The sequence below is a fragment of the Salmo trutta genome, chromosome 15, assembly GCF_901001165.1.
Source record: "Salmo trutta chromosome 15, fSalTru1.1, whole genome shotgun sequence".
Taxonomy (NCBI): domain Eukaryota; kingdom Metazoa; phylum Chordata; class Actinopteri; order Salmoniformes; family Salmonidae; genus Salmo; species Salmo trutta.
In genome coordinates, this window is record NC_042971.1 from 9,661,734 (window position 1) to 9,683,505 (window position 21,772).

The 21,772-nt window shown below is 44.2% G+C and overlaps 1 protein-coding gene across 2 annotated transcripts in view; it reads left to right on the forward strand.

The window, feature by feature from the left end:
• The window catches only part of LOC115148444 (P2X purinoceptor 1), a 55,472-nt gene that overhangs the window by 5,711 nt on the left and 27,989 nt on the right, over nt 1-21,772 (forward strand). For both annotated transcript variants that reach the window (XM_029690335.1, XM_029690336.1), the window contains exon 2: nt 17,072-17,216. In XM_029690335.1, the coding sequence (XP_029546195.1) occupies nt 17,072-17,216 (145 nt within the window). The remainder of the gene's footprint in view (nt 1-17,071; nt 17,217-21,772) is intronic.

Sequence of the window (21,772 nt, forward strand, 5' to 3'; positions counted from 1 at the left end):
GTCCATATGGTGCCTCCAACCATATTTTCGGATCAAGCATAAAAGCCTATTTATTTTTTAACTCAAAGCAATGAGCCCAATCAGTCCTCTATGACAGCAAAATCATAAACAATAGAGTAGGCTAATTAGTCCTTAGTTTTGGGGTTATGCTTAGGTATAACAATTTGCCTAATCTATATTTCCAAATTTCAAAGTATTTTTTAAGATTAAGGGGTATTAAATTGGAATTACTTAAAATCTGGTAGAGTTTTTAGCCTAATCATATTAGTATCTGTAGTAGAATGCAATAGGTTAGAAATAGCCTACATAACCAACCCATAAAGTAAAATGCAACATCCATTTATGGCCAGCTATGTAAACTCTAACATTAATTTATCCTGCAATAGATGTTCAATTTGTAATAAACATTTTTGTCTTCTGCTAATGCCTCTTAACTAGGTTGACATTTATTGGGATGAGTCTTGTTCTTAAGGCAGAACTGAGTGATTTTCGGTAGATGGGCCAGCTGCAAATCCCAAATTTGCTGAATTGTAAAAAACGATTTCTTGGGTTGCTTTTTGGTCTTAATTTAAGGTTAGGGTTAGGCATTAGGGTTAGCAGTGTGCTTAAGGTTAGGGTTAAGGTTAGGTTTAAAATCAGATTGTATGACTTTGTGGCTGTTCCAACTACTAACCTGCGCTTCTTAAGGGAAAAGTCATCTAAAAGTAACTGAAAGTAATCAAGTAATCAGATTGCGTTACTGAGTTTGGGTAATCCAAAAGTTATGTTACTGATTAACATTTTGGACAGGTAACTAGCAACTGTAATGGATTACATTTAGAAAGAAATCTAGTGTTGTCACGCCCTGACCGTAGAGATCCTTATTATTCTCTGTTTGGTTAGGTCAGGGTGTGACTCGGGTGGGAAACTCTATGGTTTCTGTTTCTATGTTTTTGGGCCGAGTGTGGTTCCCAATCAGAGGCAGCTGTTTATCGTTGTCTCTGATTGGGAATCATACTTAGGCAGCCTGTTTTCTTCCTGTGTTTGTGGGAGGTTGTTTTCTGTTTAGTGTCTGTACCTGACAGAACTGTGCGTTTTCGTTTTCGCTTTTGTTATTTTGTTTGAGTGTGTTTATGAATAAAGAAATCATGAACACTTACCACGCTGCGCCTTGGTCTACTTCAACTACCACACATGACGAACGTTACAGAACCTCCCACCAAAAACGGACCAAGCAGCGTGGCCAGGATAGTTGGACATGGGATGAGATCCTGGATGGCAAAGGGCCCTGGACGCAGATTGGGGAATATCGCCGTCCAAGGGAGGAGAGGCAGCAAAGGAGGAACGGCGACGCTATGAGCAACTAGCACGGCAACAATGGAAGCCCGAGAGGCTTTTGGGGGGCACACGGGGAGATTGGCAGAGTGAGGGTTGAGACCTGAGCCAACTCCCTGTGCTTACCATGGGGAGCATGTGACCAGTCAGGCACCGCGTTATGCTGTGATGCGCACTATATCTCCAGTGCGCATTCATAGCCCGGTGCGCTCTGTGCCTTTGCCTCGCAGAGTGGGCATTCAGCCAGACGGATTGTGCCGGCTCAGCGCTCCTGGTCTCCAGTACGCCTCCTCGGTCCAGGATATCCTGCGCCAGCTCTACGCACTGTGTCGCCAGTGCGCCTTCACAGCCCAGTTCGTCCTGTGCCAGCGCCCTGCACTTGCCGGGCTAAAGTGAGCACCCAGCCAGGACGGGTTGTGCCAGCACTACGCTCCAGACCTCCAGTGCGCCTCCACGGCCCAGCATATCCTGCGCCAGCGCTACGCACTGTGTCGCCAGGGCGCCTTCACAGCCCAGTTCATCCTGTGCCAGCGCCACGCACTTGCCGGGCTAAAGTAAGCATCCAGCCAGGACGGGTTGTGCCAGGCCTATGCTCCAGACCTCCAGTGCGCCTCCACGGCCCAGTATATCCTGTGCCTGCTCCAAGCACCCGGCCTCCAGTGTGTCTCCCCAGTCCGGTGAGACCTGTTCCGGCTCCACGTACGAAGCCTCCAGTGATGATCCATGGTCCGACGCCTCCAGTGATGATCCATGGCATGAAGCCTCCAGTGATGATCCATGGCACGAAGCCTCCAGTGATAATCCATGGCCCGGAGCCTCCAGTGATAATCCATGGCACGAAGCCTCCAGTGATGATCCATGGCCCGGAGCCTCCAGTGATAATCCATGGCCCGGAGCCTCCAGTGATGATCCATGGCCCGGAGCCTCCAGTGACGATCCATGGCACGGAGCCTGCAGCGACGGTCCCCTGTCCGCAGCCGGCAGCGACGGTCCCCAGTCCGGAGCCTCCAGCGACGGTCGGCAGTCCGGAGACTCCAGCGACGGTCCCCAGTCCGGAGCCTCCAGCGACAGTCGGCAGTTCAGAGCCTCCAGCGGGGGTTCCCAGTCCAGAGCCTCTGGCGATGATCTACGGTACAGTTTCTCCGGCAACGATCCAGGGTTCGGAGTCTCCAGCGACGATCCACGGTCCGGTTCCACGAAAGTGGGGGAAGCCCAAAGCGGAGGGGGATCTGCGTCCCGCACCGGAGCCTCCACCAAGAGGAGATGCCCACCTGGACCCTCCCCTATAGGTTCAGGTTTGCGGCCAAAGTCCGCACCTTTGGGGGGGGTACTGTCACACCCTGACTGTAGAGATCCTTATTATTCTCTATGTTTGGTTAGGTCAGGGTGTGACTCGGGTGGGAAACTCTGTGGTTTCTGTTTCTATGTTTTTGGGCCGAGTGTGGTTCCCAATCAGAGGCAGCTGTTTATCGTTGTCTCTGATTGGGAATCATACTTAGGCAGCCTGTTTTCTTCCTGTGTTTGTACCTGACGGAACTGTGCGTTTTCGTTTTCGCTTTTGTTATTTTGTTTGAGTGTGTTTATGAATAAAAAATCATGAACACTTACCACGCTGCGCTTTGGTCCACTTCAACTACCACATACGACGAACGTTACAAGTGTACCCAACCTAATGACTTGCTTTTTTTAGGAGGTGGATCAGCTCTTTAATATTGCGGATAGATTGTTGCTTCCATCAATGTAATTGTCTGTATCATTTACAATCCCCCATATATTTTGGGGGTATATATATATATATATATATATACACATACATCCACATCCACATATATACAGTGGGCTCCAAAATTACTGGCACCCCTGACTGGCAATGCACAAATAATACTTAAAAAAAATATTAACAATATAATTACAGAGATAAACTCAAAATACCAACATGTGAGAAATTACTGTTCTTTATTAATGCTTCAATGGAAGCCACCAAAATCATACAATTATTTAATGCAAAATAAATTTCACCAAAATCACAGTTTCATAATTATTGGCACTCCTCATTTAGTACTTAGTGCAACTACCTCTGGCAAGGATAACAGCATGGAGTTCTTTCCTGTAATGTTTGACAAGGTTAAGGAACACATTTGAAGGGATTTTGGACCATTCCTCTATGCAGATCCTTTCAAGATCCTTCACATTCTTGGGTTTGCGCTTATCAACTGCCCTCTTCAACTCAGCTCACAAGTTTTCGACTGAGATAGCCATGGCAGAACATTGATTTTGTTGTAACAGAACCATTTCTCTGTGGATCTTGAGGTATGTTTTGGGTCATTGTCATGTTGGAAAGTCCACCTACGGCCAAGTCCCAGCCTTCTGGCAGAGTGAACCAGATTGTCAGCCAAAATTGCCTGACACTTGGCGGAATTCATTATGTCATCAATCTTAACCAGTGCCCCTGGACCTCTGGAAATAAAACAGCCCCAAAACATCACTGAACCACTAGCATATTTCACTGTGGGTATGAGGTGCCTCTCCTTGTATGCATCTCTGTTTAGATGCCAAACATGCCGATGCTATATCTGACCAAAACGTTCACTTTTGGTCTCATCTGACCAGAGCACCTTCTTCCAGTCATAATTTAAATGATCTTTGGCAAACTCCAAGCGCTTGCGTCTGTGTCTTGGGGTCAGAAAGGGCTTTCTTCTGGCAATCCTTCCAAAGAGCCTGTGGTTGTGGAGGTGGCGTCTGATGGTGCTTTTTGAAACCTGGTGACCCCAAGACGCCACCAAGGCCTGCAATTCTTTCACAGTGATTCTTGGGGATTTTGTTGCTTCTCTCAACATCCTCCTCCCTATCCTGGGGGGCAAAATGCATTTGCGTCCTCTACCTGTGAGGTTTCCAACTGTTCCATATCTTTTGATTTTTTTTATAATTGCCCTGACAGAGCTCAGTGGTATATTCAATCGTTTGTGGATCTTCTTGTAGCCATTACCAGATTTATGAGGTCTACAACCATCTGTCTCTTTTGAATTGCCAGTTCTTTTGTTTTCTTCATGATGTTGGATGACAAAGTGATATTGCATTAGTTCATTTTTATACCCTAGTGAAACAGGAAGTGATGTAATGGCTCAATATACACTGCTAAAAAAATAAAAGGAACACTTAAACAACACAATGTAACTCCAAGTCAATCACACTTCTGTGAAATCAAACTGTCCACGTAGGAAGCAACACCGATTGACAATAAATTCCACATGCTGTTGTGCAAATGGAATAGACAACAGGTGGGAATTATAGGCAATTAGCAAGACACCCCAAATAAAGGAGTGGTTCTGCAGGTGGTGACCACAGACCACTTCTCAGTTCCTATGCTTCCTGGCTGATGTTTTGGTCACTTTTGAATGCTGGCGGTGCTTTCACTCTAGTGGTAGCATGAGACGGAGTCTACAACCCACACAAGTGGCTCAGGTAGTGCAGCTCATCCAGGTAGGCACATCAATGCGAGCTGTGGCAAGAAGGTTTGCTGTGTCTGTCAGCATAGTGTCCAGAGCATGGAGGTGCTACAAGGAGACAGGCCAGTACATCAGGAGACGTGGAGGAGGCCGTAGGAGGGCAACAACCCAGCAGCAGGACCGCTACCTCCGCCTTTGTGCAAGGAGGAGCAGGAGGAGCACTGCCAGAGCCCTGCAAAATGACCTCCAGCAGGCCACAAATGTGCATGTGTCTGCTCAAACGGTCAGAAACAGACTCCATGAGGGTGGTATGAGGGCCCGACGTCCACAGGTGGGGGTTGTGCTTACAGCCCAACACCGTGCAGGACGTTTGGCATTTGCCAGAGAACACCAAGATTGGCAAATTCGCCACTAGCGCCCTGTGCTCTTCACAGATGAAAGCAGGTTCACACTGAGCACATGTGACAGATGTGACAGAGTCTGGAGACGCCGTGGAGAACATTCTGCTGCCTGCAACATCCTCCAGCATGACCGGTTTGGTGGTGGGTCAGTCATGGTGTGGGGTGGCATTTCTTTGGGGAGCCGCACAGCCCTCCATGTGCTCGCCAGAAGTAGACTGACTGCCATTAGGTACCGAGATGAGATCCTCAGACCCCTTGTGAGACCATATGCTGGTGCGGTTGGCCCTGGGTTCCTCCTAATGCAAGACAATGCTAGACCTCATGTGGCTGGAGTGTGTCAGCAGTTCCTGCAAGAGGAAGGCATTGATGCTATGGACTGGCCCGCCCGTTCCCCAGACCTGAATCCAATTGAGCACATCTGGGACGTCATGTCTCGCTCCATCCACCAACGCCACGTTGCACCACAGACTGTCCAGGAGTTGGCGGATGCTTTAGTCCAGGTCTGGGAGGAGATCCCTCAGGAGACCATCCGCCACCTCATCAGGAGCATGCCCAGGCGTTGTAGGGAGGTCATACAGGCACGTGGAGGCCACACACACTACTGAGCCTCATTTTGACTTGTTTTAAGGACATTATATCAAAGTTGGATCAGCCTGTAGTGTGGTTTTCCACTTTAATTTTGAGTGTGACTCAAAATCCAGACCTCCATGGGTTGATAAATTGGATTTCCATTGATTTTTTTTGTGTGATTTTGTTGTCAGCACATTCAACTATGTAAAGAAAAAAGTATTTAATAAGATTACTTCATTCATTCAGATCTAGGATGTGCTATTTTAGTGTTCCCTTTATTTTTTGAGCAGTATAGTTCATTAAGACAGATAAACTTAAATAAGTGGAATTTAATTCCTGGTTTAATTTTGGTAGATGTTATTTACAATAATCTTTAAGGGTGCCATTAATTGTGAAACCTTGATTTGGAGAACATTGATTTTTGATTAAATCAATAAATTATTTTGGTGGGTTCCATTGAAACATTAATAAATAACAGTATTTCTCACATGTTGGTATTTTGAGTTTCCGTCTATAATTATATTGTTTATATTTTTTAAAGTATTGTTTGTGCATTGCCAGTCAGGAGTGCCAGTAATTTTGGAGCTCACTCTATATACATATAAACATCCATACATATACACATATATATACATACATACACAAACATATTTATATACATATATGCACATACACATTTTTATAATATACCTTCCTTTATTATTCCCCGCAAACCCTACCACCCTTCTCCTAATTGGAGTAAACTAATAAACAATAACACTTACAATTGAAGTCAGAAGTTTACATACACCTTAGCCAAATACATTTAAACTCAGTTTTTCCCTGTTTTAGGTCAGTTAGGATCACCACTTTATTTTAAGAATGTGAAATGTCCAAATAAAAGTAGAGAGAATGATTTATTTCAGCTTTTATTTCTTTCATCACATTCCCAGTGGGTCAGAAGTTTACATACACTCAATTAGTATTTGGTAGCATTGCCTTTAATTTGTTTAACTTGGGTCAAACATTTCAGGTAGCCGTCCACAAGCTTCCCACAATAAGTTGGGTGAATTTTGGCCCACTCCTCCTGACAGAGCTGGTGTAACTGAGTCTGGTTTGTAGGCCTCCTTGCTCACACACGCTTCTTCAGTTCTGCCCACATATTTTCTATGGGATTGAGGTCAGGGCTTTGTGATGGCCATTCCAATACCTTGACTTTGTTGTCCTTAAGCCATTTTGCCACAACTTTGGAAGTATGCTTGGGGTCATTGTCCATTTGGAAGACCCATTTGCGACCAAGCTTTAACTTCCTGACTGATGTCTTGAGATGTTGCTTCAATATATCCACATTATTTTTCTTCCTCATGATGCCATCTATTTGTGAAGTGCACCAGTCCCTCCTGCAGCAAAGCACCCCCACAACATGATGCTGCCATCCCTGTGCTTCACGGTTGGGATGGTGTTCTTCAGCTTGCCTGCCTCCCCCTTTTTCCTCCAAACATAACAATGGTCATTATGGCCAAACAGTTCTATTTTTGTTTCATCAGACCAGAGGACATTTCTCCAAAAAGCACAATCTTTGTGCCCATGTGCAGTTGCAAACCGTAGTCTGGCTTTTTTATGGCGGTTTTGAAGCAGTGGCATCTTCCTTGCTGAGCGGTCTTTCAGGTTATGTCGATATAGGACTCGTTTTACTGTGGATATAGATACTTTTGTACCTGTTTCCTCCAGCATCTTCACAAGGTCTTTGCTGTTGTTCTGGGATTGATTTGCACTTTTCGCACCAAAGTACGTTAATCTCTAGGAGACAGAACGCGTCTCCTTCCTGAGCAGTATGACGGCTGCGTGGTCAAATGGTGTTTATACTTGCGTACTATTATTTGTACAGATGAACGTGGTGCCTCTAGGCATTTGGAAATTGCTCTCAAGGATGAACCAGGACTTGTGGAGGTCTACAATGTTTTTTCTGAGGTCTTGGCTGATTTCTTTTGATTTTCCCATGATGTCAAGCAAAGAGGCACAGTTTGAAGGTAGGCCTTGAAATACATCCACAGGTACACCTCCAATTGACTCAAATTATGTCAATTAGCCTATCAGAAGCTTCTAAAGCCATGACATCATTTTCTGGAATTGTCCAAGCTGTTTAAAGGCACAGTCAACTTAGTGTATGTAAACTTCTGACCCACTGGAATTGGGATACAATGAGTTCTAAGTGAAATAATCTGTCTGTAAACAATTGTTGGAAAATGACTTGTGTCATGCACAAAGTAGATGTCCTAACCGACTTGCCAAAACTATAGTTTGTTATCAAGAAATTTGTGGAGTGGTTGAAAAAATAGTTTTAATAACTCCAACCTAAGTGTATGTAAACTTCAACTGTAGGTTTCTACTTCCAGCTTATACATACTATTCACTTTTTGCATACAGGATGAATAGATGTAAACAGGAACTTTCTTGTGAGTGGCTGTTGTGGCAGCTGAATTAATTATCTGGAGGAATAGTGAAGAATGATGGAACAGCAGCTGGCATGTTATACTGTATACTGTGAGCATATAAGGAGCAAGGAGCTAGAGATTAGCTACAGCTAAAGACATCCCTCTTATCAGCAGTCTTGTGTAATGCAACATTACTGCATATTGGGAAACTTGTTCACATTGGACCAATCCTCTCCTTAGCTTGCAGACTTGCTACCACATGTAGGTTTGCAAATAGTGTGATGAATCAGTGTTGTGGAAGGTGGATGAATTCTTTGGACTTTCACGTTGTACTTTGTACTTTCTTACTGGAGATGCACCAAAAGACAGACTGTGTTATGTCTCAACAAAACAAATGATTTGTTTACACTTTGTGTGTGTATGTGTGTGTGTGCGTGCCTGCGCGTGTGTGTTTTGTGTGTCTGTATACATCTTCAGGCATCTGGACTTTAGGAGCTACAGGACATGAACAGGCTGAGGCATATGCTCACACAGATAACAATCAAACATGGGTAAACTCACAGCTACACTGCTATTTCTCAGAGATTTTCTCCTTGAGATAATGCCAGAAAGGCATGTGACATTTCAAAAGTTCATTCTCTGTTGAAAACACATCAGAGAAACTTAAATGTGCTCAGCTTGGCAGATTCAGTCATACCAGAATTATTATACCTCATAAGTTTGTTCTTTCTTTATATCCTTTTATTTTTAACAAGGCAAGTCAGTTAAGAACAAGTTCTTATTTTCAATGATGGCCTAGGAACAGTGGGTTCCCCTTGTTCAGGGGCAGAACGGCAGATTTTTACCCTGTCAGCTCGGGGATTTGATCTTGCAACCTTTCGGTTATTAGTCCGACACACTAACCACTAGGCTACCTGCCACCCCATCCTAAAGACATATCCCTACCGTTGGGCCCTTGAGCAAGGCCCTTAACCCCACAACATGCTCTCCATCCAGGGACGCTGCACTGCAGCTTGACCCTGTGCTTGTCTAAACTGTATGTGTTATGTGTGCTGTCTGGGGTTGGGGGGTGATTAGGAACCTGTCCAGGACTCTCTTAATCATAGCCCTACTGGCTTTGACAGCTCAGACATAAAAAATGACTGGGCCTTTCAGCACCTGATCATATTTTACATTTACATTTTAGTCATTTAGCAGATGCTCTCAAAGGCTCTGCATGGTCAATCCGATCTCTGTAGTGGCCGTACAGCATTTACTGCGATACCGCCTCTGCAGAAGTCAGTGCATTTATTCTTCTTGCGCTTCGCCGAGGAGAGCAGAGCAGAGCAGAGCTGTTGTGAAGGAAGTTGTCAAGGAAGTGGGTTTGTGTTTATATAGGACCTCCCACCCCCACCTACCGTCAACGCGGAGGTATACAGAGCTCTCAGCAATGTTACAAGATTTGGGTGGCACACGGCATGGAGCTCAATTTGACCTCAGCATGCCTTCGGAGGCTCTGCAATTGCGTTGCACCATGCATACGGTGCCACCGGCAACATTTTCGGATCAAGCATCAATTGGTTTCTATCCAGAGCGACTTACAGTAGTGAATGCATACATTTTTGTACTGGTCTCCAGTGTGAATCAAACCCACAACCCTGGCGTTGCAAGTGCCATGATCTACCAACTGAGCCACACAGGATCAGACAGCTATGGGCCTTAATAGAAGTAGGGCGACAAAAGAAATCTGTCTGAAAAACAGTGTACTCAGCAAGAGCCACAAAGCCAATCACACATCAAAAAGATCTGTCGCATGGTCTGTCTGACTTTGTCGCTCTCTCTCTCTCTCTCTGTCCCTGTCTCTCTCTGTCTCTGTCTCTCTCTCCTCTCTCTCTGTCTGCCAGGCCTTGGGATACAGAACAGATACAGATCTTTTTTAGATTGTTCTGGTGGAAAATGCTTTTCCTCATTTCACGCTTTGGTTTCTTCTAATGCGGCTGTACTTACTGTTCTCTCTATGTGGACTTTAATTATAATTCAGAAACAACAACAGCGATAGGATTTGTAGTCATAGCTTGACGGAAACATCCAGTTGAAACGTACCAGTTTATTTAATTATTTAAAGTTTAATTACAGCCAAACAACGCTGTGTGTGTGTGTGCGCGTGCGACTCTTGTGACTTTAGCTGGCTGTAAGGCAGGGAGTTGTAGATGTGTGTAACATCCTGTCTCTGGGGCTTGATGCCAGGGGTTATTACTTTATATGTCATTTATATAACATTTGTACTTGTTTTATATGTCCTTTTATATTATACCAGCGTACGTACGAATAGCCCTATGACATCATCTACTTACCTGTTAATTCTCTTGCTCACAAGCTGGTGTCCATCATTCTGGAGAAGGTAGGTTGAGACTGACAGACGGACAGATAGTGCTACTATTAAAAAGGCTGTCCAAGGAAGTCCCTTACTTATCAGCTACACAGAGATACAGTAACAGGCATGTCAGACTCAGCCTTCAAGCTCAATACGAACCCAAATAGGTTAATAACCTGGTATATAGGTAAGGTGTATTCACCTGTGTGTGCAGATAAATGTGCATGTAACACTATGTAATAATTTCATTGTCATACATTCCATTCATTCCATCCCGCCGCTTAACATTCTATGCATTCACTCCCTTGGAGTCTGGAAATCTATGATAGTGTCCCAAATGGCACCTTATTCACTACATAGTGCACTACTTTTGACGGCTCTGGTCAAAAGTAGTGCACTATTTAGGGAATAGGTTGTCATCCAGTACTCAACCTTTGGAATCTGGTTTGCATCACCCTGCACTGATAACCTTGGGAATAATACTTTTTATCACCCAAAGACTCTTTAAAGCGGCAATCAGCAGTAGAAACACTAACAAAGCATCCTCCCCGCCTCTGATTGGGTAAAACGCTGAGGGGTGGGGCTGGAGAAATGTAACCGCTCTCAAATTCATAGACAGAGCTATGGATGCAAGGACTGACCATCCGTGATATCAAAATGATAGTTTTAACCACGTTTTGAGGCTATATAGGGTTTGTTTACATTTACATAGTTTACAAACATTGGAGTAAAACAACCTTATATTTTGGGTTCTGATGGGGTACGACAGTTGAACTAAGCCCATGAGGGATTTACAAGTTATATTCTTCAATAATCAAAGGGCCCATATCATTTATTATGGATGTAGCAACTGCTGATTGTCCTTTTAATCCTACCTCAATTCAACATCACCTGGTGATAGCTAGCTTGCGTTGGGATGACTGTGTTTCTGCCTAATTCTCACTGCTGTGAGAGAGTCCTATACATCAGTCTGTGTGAAGATAGTACTAAAATAATTGTGCAAAAATGACCATAAACATCGTAATCTGGCAGTGTGATTTGAAACTTTTCTTCAACAATGTGAGTTATAAAGAGGAGACTGTTTATATATTTCTCAGTTTACTAAACTATCTTTAGTTTACTAAATCACCTCTGTATGATGCACATTGTTGAAGAAAAGTTTAAAATTAAATCACACTGCAAGATAAGGTTTATGGTATTTTTTGCACACTATGAATATGTGCAAACTAAGTAATTCTATGCGTTATGCATTTCACAAGTATTTTTGCATCACACATTGAAGTGTAAGAGGCCTCCAGTTTTTTAAATGGACTGGACCTTTATACTTACCACCTGGGTCCTGTTTCAGCAATAGTGAAATCAGACCTTCTTACTGAGTACCTGATAGTCGACCATTTTTATAGGAGTAGTTAAAACATGCTAATAAGGTACATAAAAAAAGGTTTGATATACCTCTACTGGTATGCCATCAAGCCCTGGGGTTTTTCCAGACAAAGGGTTTAATTGCCTCAAGAAGGTCCTCCTCTGTAAGTTGGCCTTCACATAGGTCTTTCTGTACAATTGATCATTTGACATTATAATTATTATTTGTTCTGCCATTACATAAGGGAGGTGACGGTAGTGATTTGGATAACTATCGACCCATCTCTAGGCTCCCTTGTCTGGCAAAGATCCTAGAATCTATAGTCAACAAACAGTTACAGTCTTTTCTTTCTGCTAACAGTATTCTTAGCACCAATCAATCTGGTTTTAGATCTAAACACAGTACCACATCGGCCACTATGCTTGTTGTAAACGATATTGCAAATGCCTTAGATGATAGAAAGCACTGTGCTGCGTTGTTTGTAGATTTATCAAAAGCTTTTGACACTGTAGACCATGCTATCCTTTTGAGTAAGCTGTCATCTATAGGAGTGGGCACGGATGCCTGCCGATGGTTTTAAAGATAGAACTCAGGCCGTCATGGTCGACGGGGTCAAGTCGGACTCCTTACAGTTACTTAAAGGGGTCCCTCAGGGTTCAATAATTGGCCCACTATTGTTCTCACATTATATAAACAACATTGGTGATGATGTCAGATATTGTAAATTCCATTTATATGCAGATGACACAGTGATGTACTCTATTGCTCCAACAGCGGACCAAGCTTTAATGCAGTTGGAGTCTGATTTTAGGATACTACAGGGGTCTCTTTTACAGCTTAAACTTGTTTTAAACGCTAAGAAAACAAATGTCATGTTTTTTTCTAGGTCTAAACTCTCAGTTAGAAACACTTTTGTAATCACTAGCTTGGATGGTACTCAAATCAAACAGGTCTCTGCATATAAATATTTAGGGGTATGGTTAGATGATAGGCTTTCTTTTAAAAAACATGTTACTGAATTGGGAAAAAAGCTCAAATTCAAGATAGGGTTCCTTTATAGAAACAGGGCTTGTCTGTCCTTTGTAAATAGAAAACAAATTGTGCAGGCTACTTTTATGTCCGTTTTAGATTATGGTGATATTATCTATATGCATGCATCGGCAAACACATTAAAACCACTGGATGCTATTTACCATTGTGCACTCAGGTTTATCACGGGTGATAGTTACAAAACTCATCACTGTATCCTTTATCAACATGTGGGTTGGGCCTCTCTATCTGTGAGGCGAGAGCAACATGCTCTCTTGTTTATTTATAAAGCGCTTCTTTTAAAACTACCTCCATATATATCATCATTAATTTCCGCTAGATATACTAATTTTAAAACCAGATCACAGATGTGGATTACATTAGAGACTCCTGCGGTCTCCACAGAGTTGGGTAGGACTGCCTTTAGTTCCTTTGCGCCTTATTTATGGAACAAACTGCAGATCCAACTTAAGTTACACTCTGGTGTCCCTTGCCCATTTTAAAAATGTTATGGAGGATCAATATGATGTTATCTGTGATTGTTTCTGTTGAATTGTGTTTTTGTTTTGTATGTTTGAAATGTTCTTGTCTGTATGCCTAAAACTGTATATGTCAACATGTTTACACAGGGCACAGCCGTAAAAGAGATCCAGGTCTCAGTCTGTTTTCCCTGTTAAAATAAAGATAAAAAATTTAAAAAATTTAAAAAATTAAAAATTATGGAAAAAATCCTTACAATTAACATCCTTCAGTGGAGATGGAGGAGACTGGAAAGAAAACATATGCTTCAAATATTTAGCTTACTCTTATAATTTGGTGAATCATGGATGACTCATTTGTAACGAGTTTCTGTAAATTATTTTTGCTTGCATTTCTATGATGGAGATTCAAGAAAAATATAGTGCATTTTTCACTATTTTCCATCCAATTCGCTTTATTTTTGTAATACATTGCACTTGATCGTTCTTAAATAAATCCCTCCAGTTCTTTTTGTTTTTCCTCTAACTTATTCTGTGCTCAAATGTACAGTTTTTATTGCTATCTAACTGTCCTGTTAGCTCCTCTATTTCCTTTGTTCGTCTAATCTCTTTTAACATTTTAGTCATCTTATCCAGAGCGACTTGCAGTAGTGAATGCATACATTTCATACTTTTTTTTTTGGTACTGGCCCCCCGTGGGAATCAAACCCACAACCCTGGCGTTGCACACACCATACTGGCGTTGCAAACACCATGCTCTACCAACTGAGGTACAGGGAAGACTAACCGAAGCTGCTTTTGTTTTAAAGATGAATATTCAATTAATTGGCCTCTAAAAGGTACATTTGTGTCAGGAGTGCGTAACTGGTGGCATGGAAGTCAAACGCAGGAGAGCAGAACTTGGTAAATAGCCGGAGCCGTTTAATGTACATAACTACCGGCATACAAAAATAACAAAACACATGGGCAACAAAACCCGTATCACTTACAATAAACAATTCCCGACAAGGACATGGGGGAAACAGAGGGAACATATACAACATGTAATTAGGGAATTGAAACCAGGTGTGTGTGACAACCAGACAAAACAAATGGAACATGAAAAATGGATCGGCGATGGCTAGAAGACCGGTGACGTCGACCGCCGACCGCCGACCGCCGACCGCCGACCGCCGAGCAAATTGTCCTCCAGTAGGCTTTGATTACATTTCCAATATCCCAACCACGTGGAAATTCTGTAAGAGTTATGTGGAGGCCAATAAGATGATGGTTTGATCGCATTCTGTCTCCTATCAACACTTGTTTTTACTTTTGGTGCCAGTGAGAATGAAACTAGCTTGATTAATAATAATAATATAATACAATAATAATAATATTGAGTAAGCCTCCTCCATACAGTATATCTCACAAGGTCCGGGTTTGTTAGCCTCCATGTGTCCACCAGGTCTAATGCGCCCATGATATTTGTTATCTCCTTAAGTGCATAAGGGTGATAGTTTGTAGTGTGATTTCCTTTATGGTCCATTGAAGTACTTAAAACCGTGTTATAATCTCCCACCATAACAATAGGATCGTTTGTTGCTTGTGAGCTCAATAGATTGTTAGAAATCTTTTTTTAAAGTGTGGACCATCATTATTTGGACCATATAGATTAATTATCCAAATATGTTTATCGTTCAATAGCATAGGATCAACCTTCCTTGCGGATCTGTTTGGACAGTTTGCACATTTGGCATCACCCCTTTTGAATTTCTTTGCCCATGACAGAAGTTCCTTTTTCCACATAACTTAATCTATAAATGTCAGTGGCAGTTGGCGGTTATGAGGGAGGACACATTTTTTTTCTTCTGAGCATGGCCTTATTTCTATTACAGCATATTGGATGACTGGCATTCATATTCCATTCACTCAGCTCAATGTAACATCGATAGCTTTAGGCTACTGCATGACACTCAAATTTTCCATGTTACCATCATGGGGTTGCTCGTCATGAGAGAGAGATAAACAAAATAGGGATGTAGTGTTGTAGGGACTCACAACCAGGCTGTTATCTTGGAGGCCCCGAAGAGCTGGTTGTTAATGTAGAGCTTGTCCAAGACCATGTACACTTTCTGGCCCTGTGGTGTTTAAAAATAGGGTAAAGAACGCGTCTATTGTCCACGATCTCTCAAGAATATTGTCAATTGATAGATAAATTGTTTCCGCATAGCCGCGGGAAGTAGAGGTGCTGAGGGGGCTGTAGCACCCACTGAAAAATCGGAATGTTTTTTTACTTTTATAATAAATATTTTTTGAAAAAACAACTGTATTCTCACAAAAGTAGTGCACTGAACCTTTAATAGTCCTGTATTAGTGGACCGATACAGCCGTCTACAGCGCGGGCAAAAAACATTTTCCCCTGCACCCCTACCCCCCACCCCCAAACTAGCGCAGCACCCCCACCCCCAAACTACTTCCCGCTGCTATATCCTTCAGGTCCCTTCCTCTTCCCAGCACTGTCACTTTAATTTTGTAATGGGTTAGCCTTGCAACAATAGGTCTCGGTCTGTCGGGTCTGTTCCCTGCCAAAACGGTGGGCCCTTTGGTAATCCACATTCTACGCGTGTTCCTCCGTCATCCTGAGATGTTCTTTCAGGTAGTCTTTGTTTTGCTCTTCCTCCACCGCTATTATAACAATATTGTGCCTCATGCTTCTGCATTTGATATCTAGAATTGCAGCCTTCATTTATTTGTTATCATCCTGTAGTTCTGTGGCATGTTGTGTTTCATTTTCTGCCATTATTTGCTGTATTAAGCTGTTATTAGACTCCACCGATACTTTGAGGGCCTCTATTTCTGCTATTGCTCCAGGGAGCAAATCCAGCTTTTTCAATTGCTCGTTCATGTTTTCCAAAGCAGCTACGTCGTCTTTGGCGAATGTTGTTGGGTAACCTTCTTCAGTCTAACCGTCCATTGTGATAGAAAGTTTGGTCGGGCCACAACTCCTCTGTCTCGCTGGAGGAAAGTACTGCTCTTTCCTGCTTTGTCTGTTGACTTAGCATATCATAGGATTTAGCAATAAAATTCTCTAAGTCTGGTATCTCTTTAAGTTTGCTTCCTTCTTTTAACTGATGGCTAAATTACAATTTTAAACAGTCAATAATGAGACAGGTTTGAAGCTCAGCACGTCACTGCCACCTACCACGTCACATCTGCTCAATCTGATAATGATGAGACCATTATTAAAAATGACAAATATAAAGGTCCCATGATAAAAGCTTCAATGTGAATACGTTATACTACTGAAACAAAGTTTAACATGAGAAGACGCATTCCGACCAGCCTTACTGATTGAACTTACATTAACTACATTAGTCATACAACACATCATACATGTATGACACATACAGTACTGTACTGTAACCTTGACTTATACCGTAGCTGTTGGCATCATAGAAATGCTGGCAATACTCATGGATCTTTGCCCTTGCCTGTGGTTTCACATCTCAAATGCTGAAATCCCTAGTACTGTATGAGTCTGGTTCCTCTCAAGGTTTCTGACTGCTAGAGACTTTTCCCTCACCACTGTGCTTCTGCTTGCTTTTTAGGATCTAGGCCAGGTTACTGTAAAGCACTTTGAGACAACTGTTTGGGCATTATAAATACATTTGATTGATCTATTGATGGATTTATGGTATCCTCTGTGTCCTCTGCTCCATCCAGTTGGGTGTTTATCTATGAGAAAGGCTACCAGTCGACAGACACGGCCGTGAGTTCTGTCTTTACTAAGATGAAAGGGGTGGCCTACACCAAGGTGGATGGAGAGGAGTGGGTCTGGGACACGGTCGACTACGTCTTCCCTGAACAGGTGGGTCATTGGCTAATATCTTTCTTGAACAGGTGGCTGAGTGTGGACGAACAACACTAGTACTGTAATGAATGAGAAACTGAATGAATGACCTAAAAGGTCACATATCATTACACCCTCTAGGAACTGAGCCTCACAGTACATCTACCAGTGTGCTGTAATACTAGTGCAATAGTAATGCATAATAAAGTACTACAGCGAGGTTCATGCAGGGAAGTCAGACAGATGGTTTCTGACAGATTGAAGAAAAAGAAGGAGGAAAAGGAGGAGGAAATGAAGAAGGTGAAGAAGATGAACTGTGGTATCATTGTCAACACACAGGTGAAACTGTACCTAACTTTCATCAGTGGTTCCTTTGCACGCATCCTGATCCTGCACACACATTAGGCAAATAAAGAGACAAGCAGGAGAGTCTCTGTAAATACGGTGACATTGTTTGCCTAAGTGTAGTCAGCTCATGTTGACCGTGACTAAGCAATAAAGAGATACAAAGAAGACACTACTGTTTACTCTGAGGGGTGGGGCCATGATGGGTCTATTTAATTCAGAACCAACCAGTTTGACTGATGGTTAGGAGTAAGGAGATCAATTACCAAAAACAGCAAGAAGGTCAAACACACAAGATTATACAGCCTGTGCTCTTATATGACTTATCTATTTGCCTATTCAAGGTATTTACCTGAAGATGACCTTGTCTGTTATCATAATATATGGTATCTGTTAACTTATTCAAGGTATTTACCTGAAGATGACCTTGTCTGTTATTTATTTATTTAACTAGGCAAGTCAGTGAAGAACAACTTCTCATAATATATGGTATCTGATAACTTATTCAAGGTATTTACCTGAAGATGACCTTGTCTGTTATCATAACATATAGTATCTGTTAATTTATTCAAGGTATTTACCTGAAGATGACCTTGTCTGTTATCATAATATATCAAATCAAAGTTTATTTGTCACGTGCGCTGAATACAACAGCGCCGAATGCAGTGAAATGCGTACTTACAGGCTCTAACCAATAGTGCAAAAAAGGTATTAGGTGAACAATAGGTAAGTAAAGAAATAAAACAACAATAAAAAGACAGGCTATATACAGTAGCGAGGCTACATACAGACACCGGTTAGTCAGGCTGATTGAGGTAGTATGTACATGTAGATATGGTTAAAGGGACTATGCATATATGATGAACAGAGAGTAGCAGTAGCGTAAAAGAGGGGCTGGCGGGTGGTGGGTGGCGGGACACAATGCAGATAGCTTGGTTAGCTAATGTGTGGGGGCACTGGTTGGTCGGCCCAATTGAGGTAGTATCTACATGAATGTATAGTTAAAGTGACTATGCATGTATGATAAACAGAGAGTAGCAGCAGCGTAAAAGAGGGGTTGGGGGGCACACAATGCAAATAGTCCGGGTAGCCATTTGATTACCTATTTAGGAGTCTTATGGCTTGGGGGTAAAAACTGTTGAGAAGCCTTTTTGTCCTTGACTTGGCACTCCGGTACCGCTTGCCATGCGGTCGTAGAGAGAACAGTCTATGACTGGGGTGGCTGGGGTCTTTGACAATTTTTAGGGCCTTCCTCTGACACCACCTGGTGTAGAGGTCCTGGATGGCAAGCAGCTTAGCCCCAGTGATGTACTGGGCCGTACGCACTAACGTCTGTAGTGCCTTGCGGTCAGAGGCTGAGCAATTGCCGTACCAGGAAGTGATGCAACCAGTCATGATGCTCTCGATGTTGCAGCTGTAGAACCTTTTGAGGATCTCAGGACCCATGCCAAATCTTTTTCGTTTCCTGAGGGGGAATAGGCTTTGTCGTGCCCTCTGTAACGGCTATCGTATTGTAGAGAGGACCAAGGCGCAGCGGGTTGCATGTTCATCATTATATTTAATGAATAAAGATAACACGAAACAAAACAATAAACAAAGAACGACAGGTGACAGTTTCACAGGCTACAATAATCACTAGCAGTGCGAAATACAACTACCCACAAATCCCCAGGTGAAAACACGCAACTAATATATAACTCCCAATCAGGAACAACGACGTACAGCTGTTCCTGATCGGGAGCCACACAGACCACACAGAAATAAACAAACTAGAAAACCAACCTAGAATACAAAACCCAGAACATACACCAAAACCCCGTAATACATAAATAAAACACCCTTCTACAATACACATAACCCCCGAACCACATAAAACAAATACCCTCTGCCACGTCCTGACCAACCTACAAATAACCCCTATACTGGTAAGGACGTGACAGTACCCCCCCTAAAGGTGCAGACCCCGGATGCACCTCAACAAAAAAATTAAAAAATAAACCCCTAACTAAAGGGAGGGAAGGGAGGGTGGCTGCCATCACCGACGGCACCTGTACTACACCCCCCTCCCCAAACCTCCTACAGTGGAGGTGGCTTAGGCTCAGGCCTTAAACCCCTGCCTGACCTAACCACCCCCACTGCATACCTCTGCCTGAGGACAGTCACTAAAGACCCTGGACTGTAGGGCGACTCTGGGAGCTCCGGGCTGTAGGACGACTCTGGGAGCGCCGGGCTGTAGGACGACTCACTCGGTTCCGGGTCGCAGGCAGACTCACTCGGTTCCGGGTGCAGACTCACTCGGTTCCGGGTCGCAGTCAGACTCACTCGGTTCCGGATCGCAGGCAGACTCACTCGGTTCCGGGTCGCGGGCAGACTCACTCGGTTCCGAGTCGCGGGCAGACTCACTCGGTTCTGGGTCGTGGGCAGGCTCACTCGGTTTCGGATCGTGGGCCGTCTCCCCTGGTTCCGGACAGTGGGCCGTCTCACCTGGTTCCGGACAGTGGGTCGTCTCACCTGCTTCCTGACAGTGGGCCGTCTCACCTGGTTCCGGACAGTGGGCCGTCTCACCTGGTTCCGGACACTCTGGACGAGGCACTGTTGCCGGATACTCTGGACGAGGCACTGTTGCCGGATACTCTGGACGAGGCACTGTTGCCGGATACTCTGGACGAGGCACTGTTGCCGGATACTCTGGACGAGGCACTGTTGCCGGATACTCTGGACGAGGCACTGTTGCCGGACACTCTGGACGAGGCACTGTTGCCGGACACTCTGGACGAGGCACTGTTGCCGGACACTCTGGACGAGGCACTGTTGCCGGACACTCTGGACGAGGCACTGTTGCCGGACACTCTGGACGAGGCACTGTTGCCGGACACTCTGGACGAGGCACTGTTGCCGGACACTCTGGACGAGGCACTGTTGCCGGACACTCTGGACGAGGCACTGTTGCCGGACACTCTGGACGAGGCACTGTTGCCGGATACTCTGGATGAGGCACTGTTGCCGGATACTCGGGCCTGGTCTGACGCACTGGAAGCCTGATGCGTGGGGCTGGTAGTGGAGGTACCAGCCTGGGGACACGCACCTCAGGGCTAGTGCGAGGAGCGGGAACAGGCTGAGTAGGACTAGGCTGACTCACTGGAAGCTTGATGCGTGGTGCTGGTACTGGACGTGCCAGACTAGAGGTTCGCACTTCCGGGTCAGCACGAGAGGCGGGAACTGGAAAAACTGGGCCATGGAGGCACACAGGTGGCCTTGATCGCACCTCCTGCACAACCCGTCCTGGCTGGATGGAACTAGCAGCCCTGTACGAGCGGGGTGCTAGTACAGGGTGAACTGGGCTGTGCAGGGGCTTGATGGTTACCGTGCGTAGAGCAGGCGTAGGGTAGCCTGGTTCTAGGAGGCGCACTGGTGACCAGACGCGCTGCACAGGCATCCTCCTACCAGGCTGGATGCCCACTCTAGCACGGCATCTGCGAGGGGCTGGAAAAACTCGCACTGGACTGTGCGTGCGTATGGGCGAGATCGTGTGCACTTCTTCATAACTCGGCGCCCTCCACTCCATACACTCCTCCATATAAGCACGGGTAGCTGGCTTAGGGCTCACCCTTGGCCCAGCAAAACTACCCGTGTGCCCCCCCACCAAAAAATTATTGGGGGTGCCTCTGGTGCTCTACATGCCTCCCAGGCAGGTGGTCACAGTGGTCCAATAATTGTTCCCATGTCCAGTCAATCCTTGACTCCAACACCTCCAGCAACCAGGATGCCATCTCCTCCCGAGCGCGCTGCTTCCTATAGTCCACCTGTTGTCGCTCCTTCCTCCGCTGCTTGGTCCGTGTTTGGTGGGTAGTTCTGTAACGGCTGTAGTATTGTAGAGAGGACCAAGGCGCAGCGGGTTGCATGTTCATCATTATATTTAATGAATAAAGATAACACGAAACAAAACAATAAACAAAGAACGACAGGTGACAGTTTCACAGGCTACAATAATCACTAGCAGTGCGAAATACAACTACCCACAAATCCCCAGGTGAAAACACGCAACTAATACATGACTCCCAATCAGGAACAACGACGTACAGCTGTTCCTGATCGGGCGCCACACAGACCACACAGACCACACAGAAATAAACAAACTAGAAAACCAACCTAGAATACAAAACCCAGAACATACACAAAAACCCCGTAATACATAAATAAAACACCCTTCTACAATACACATAATGTCA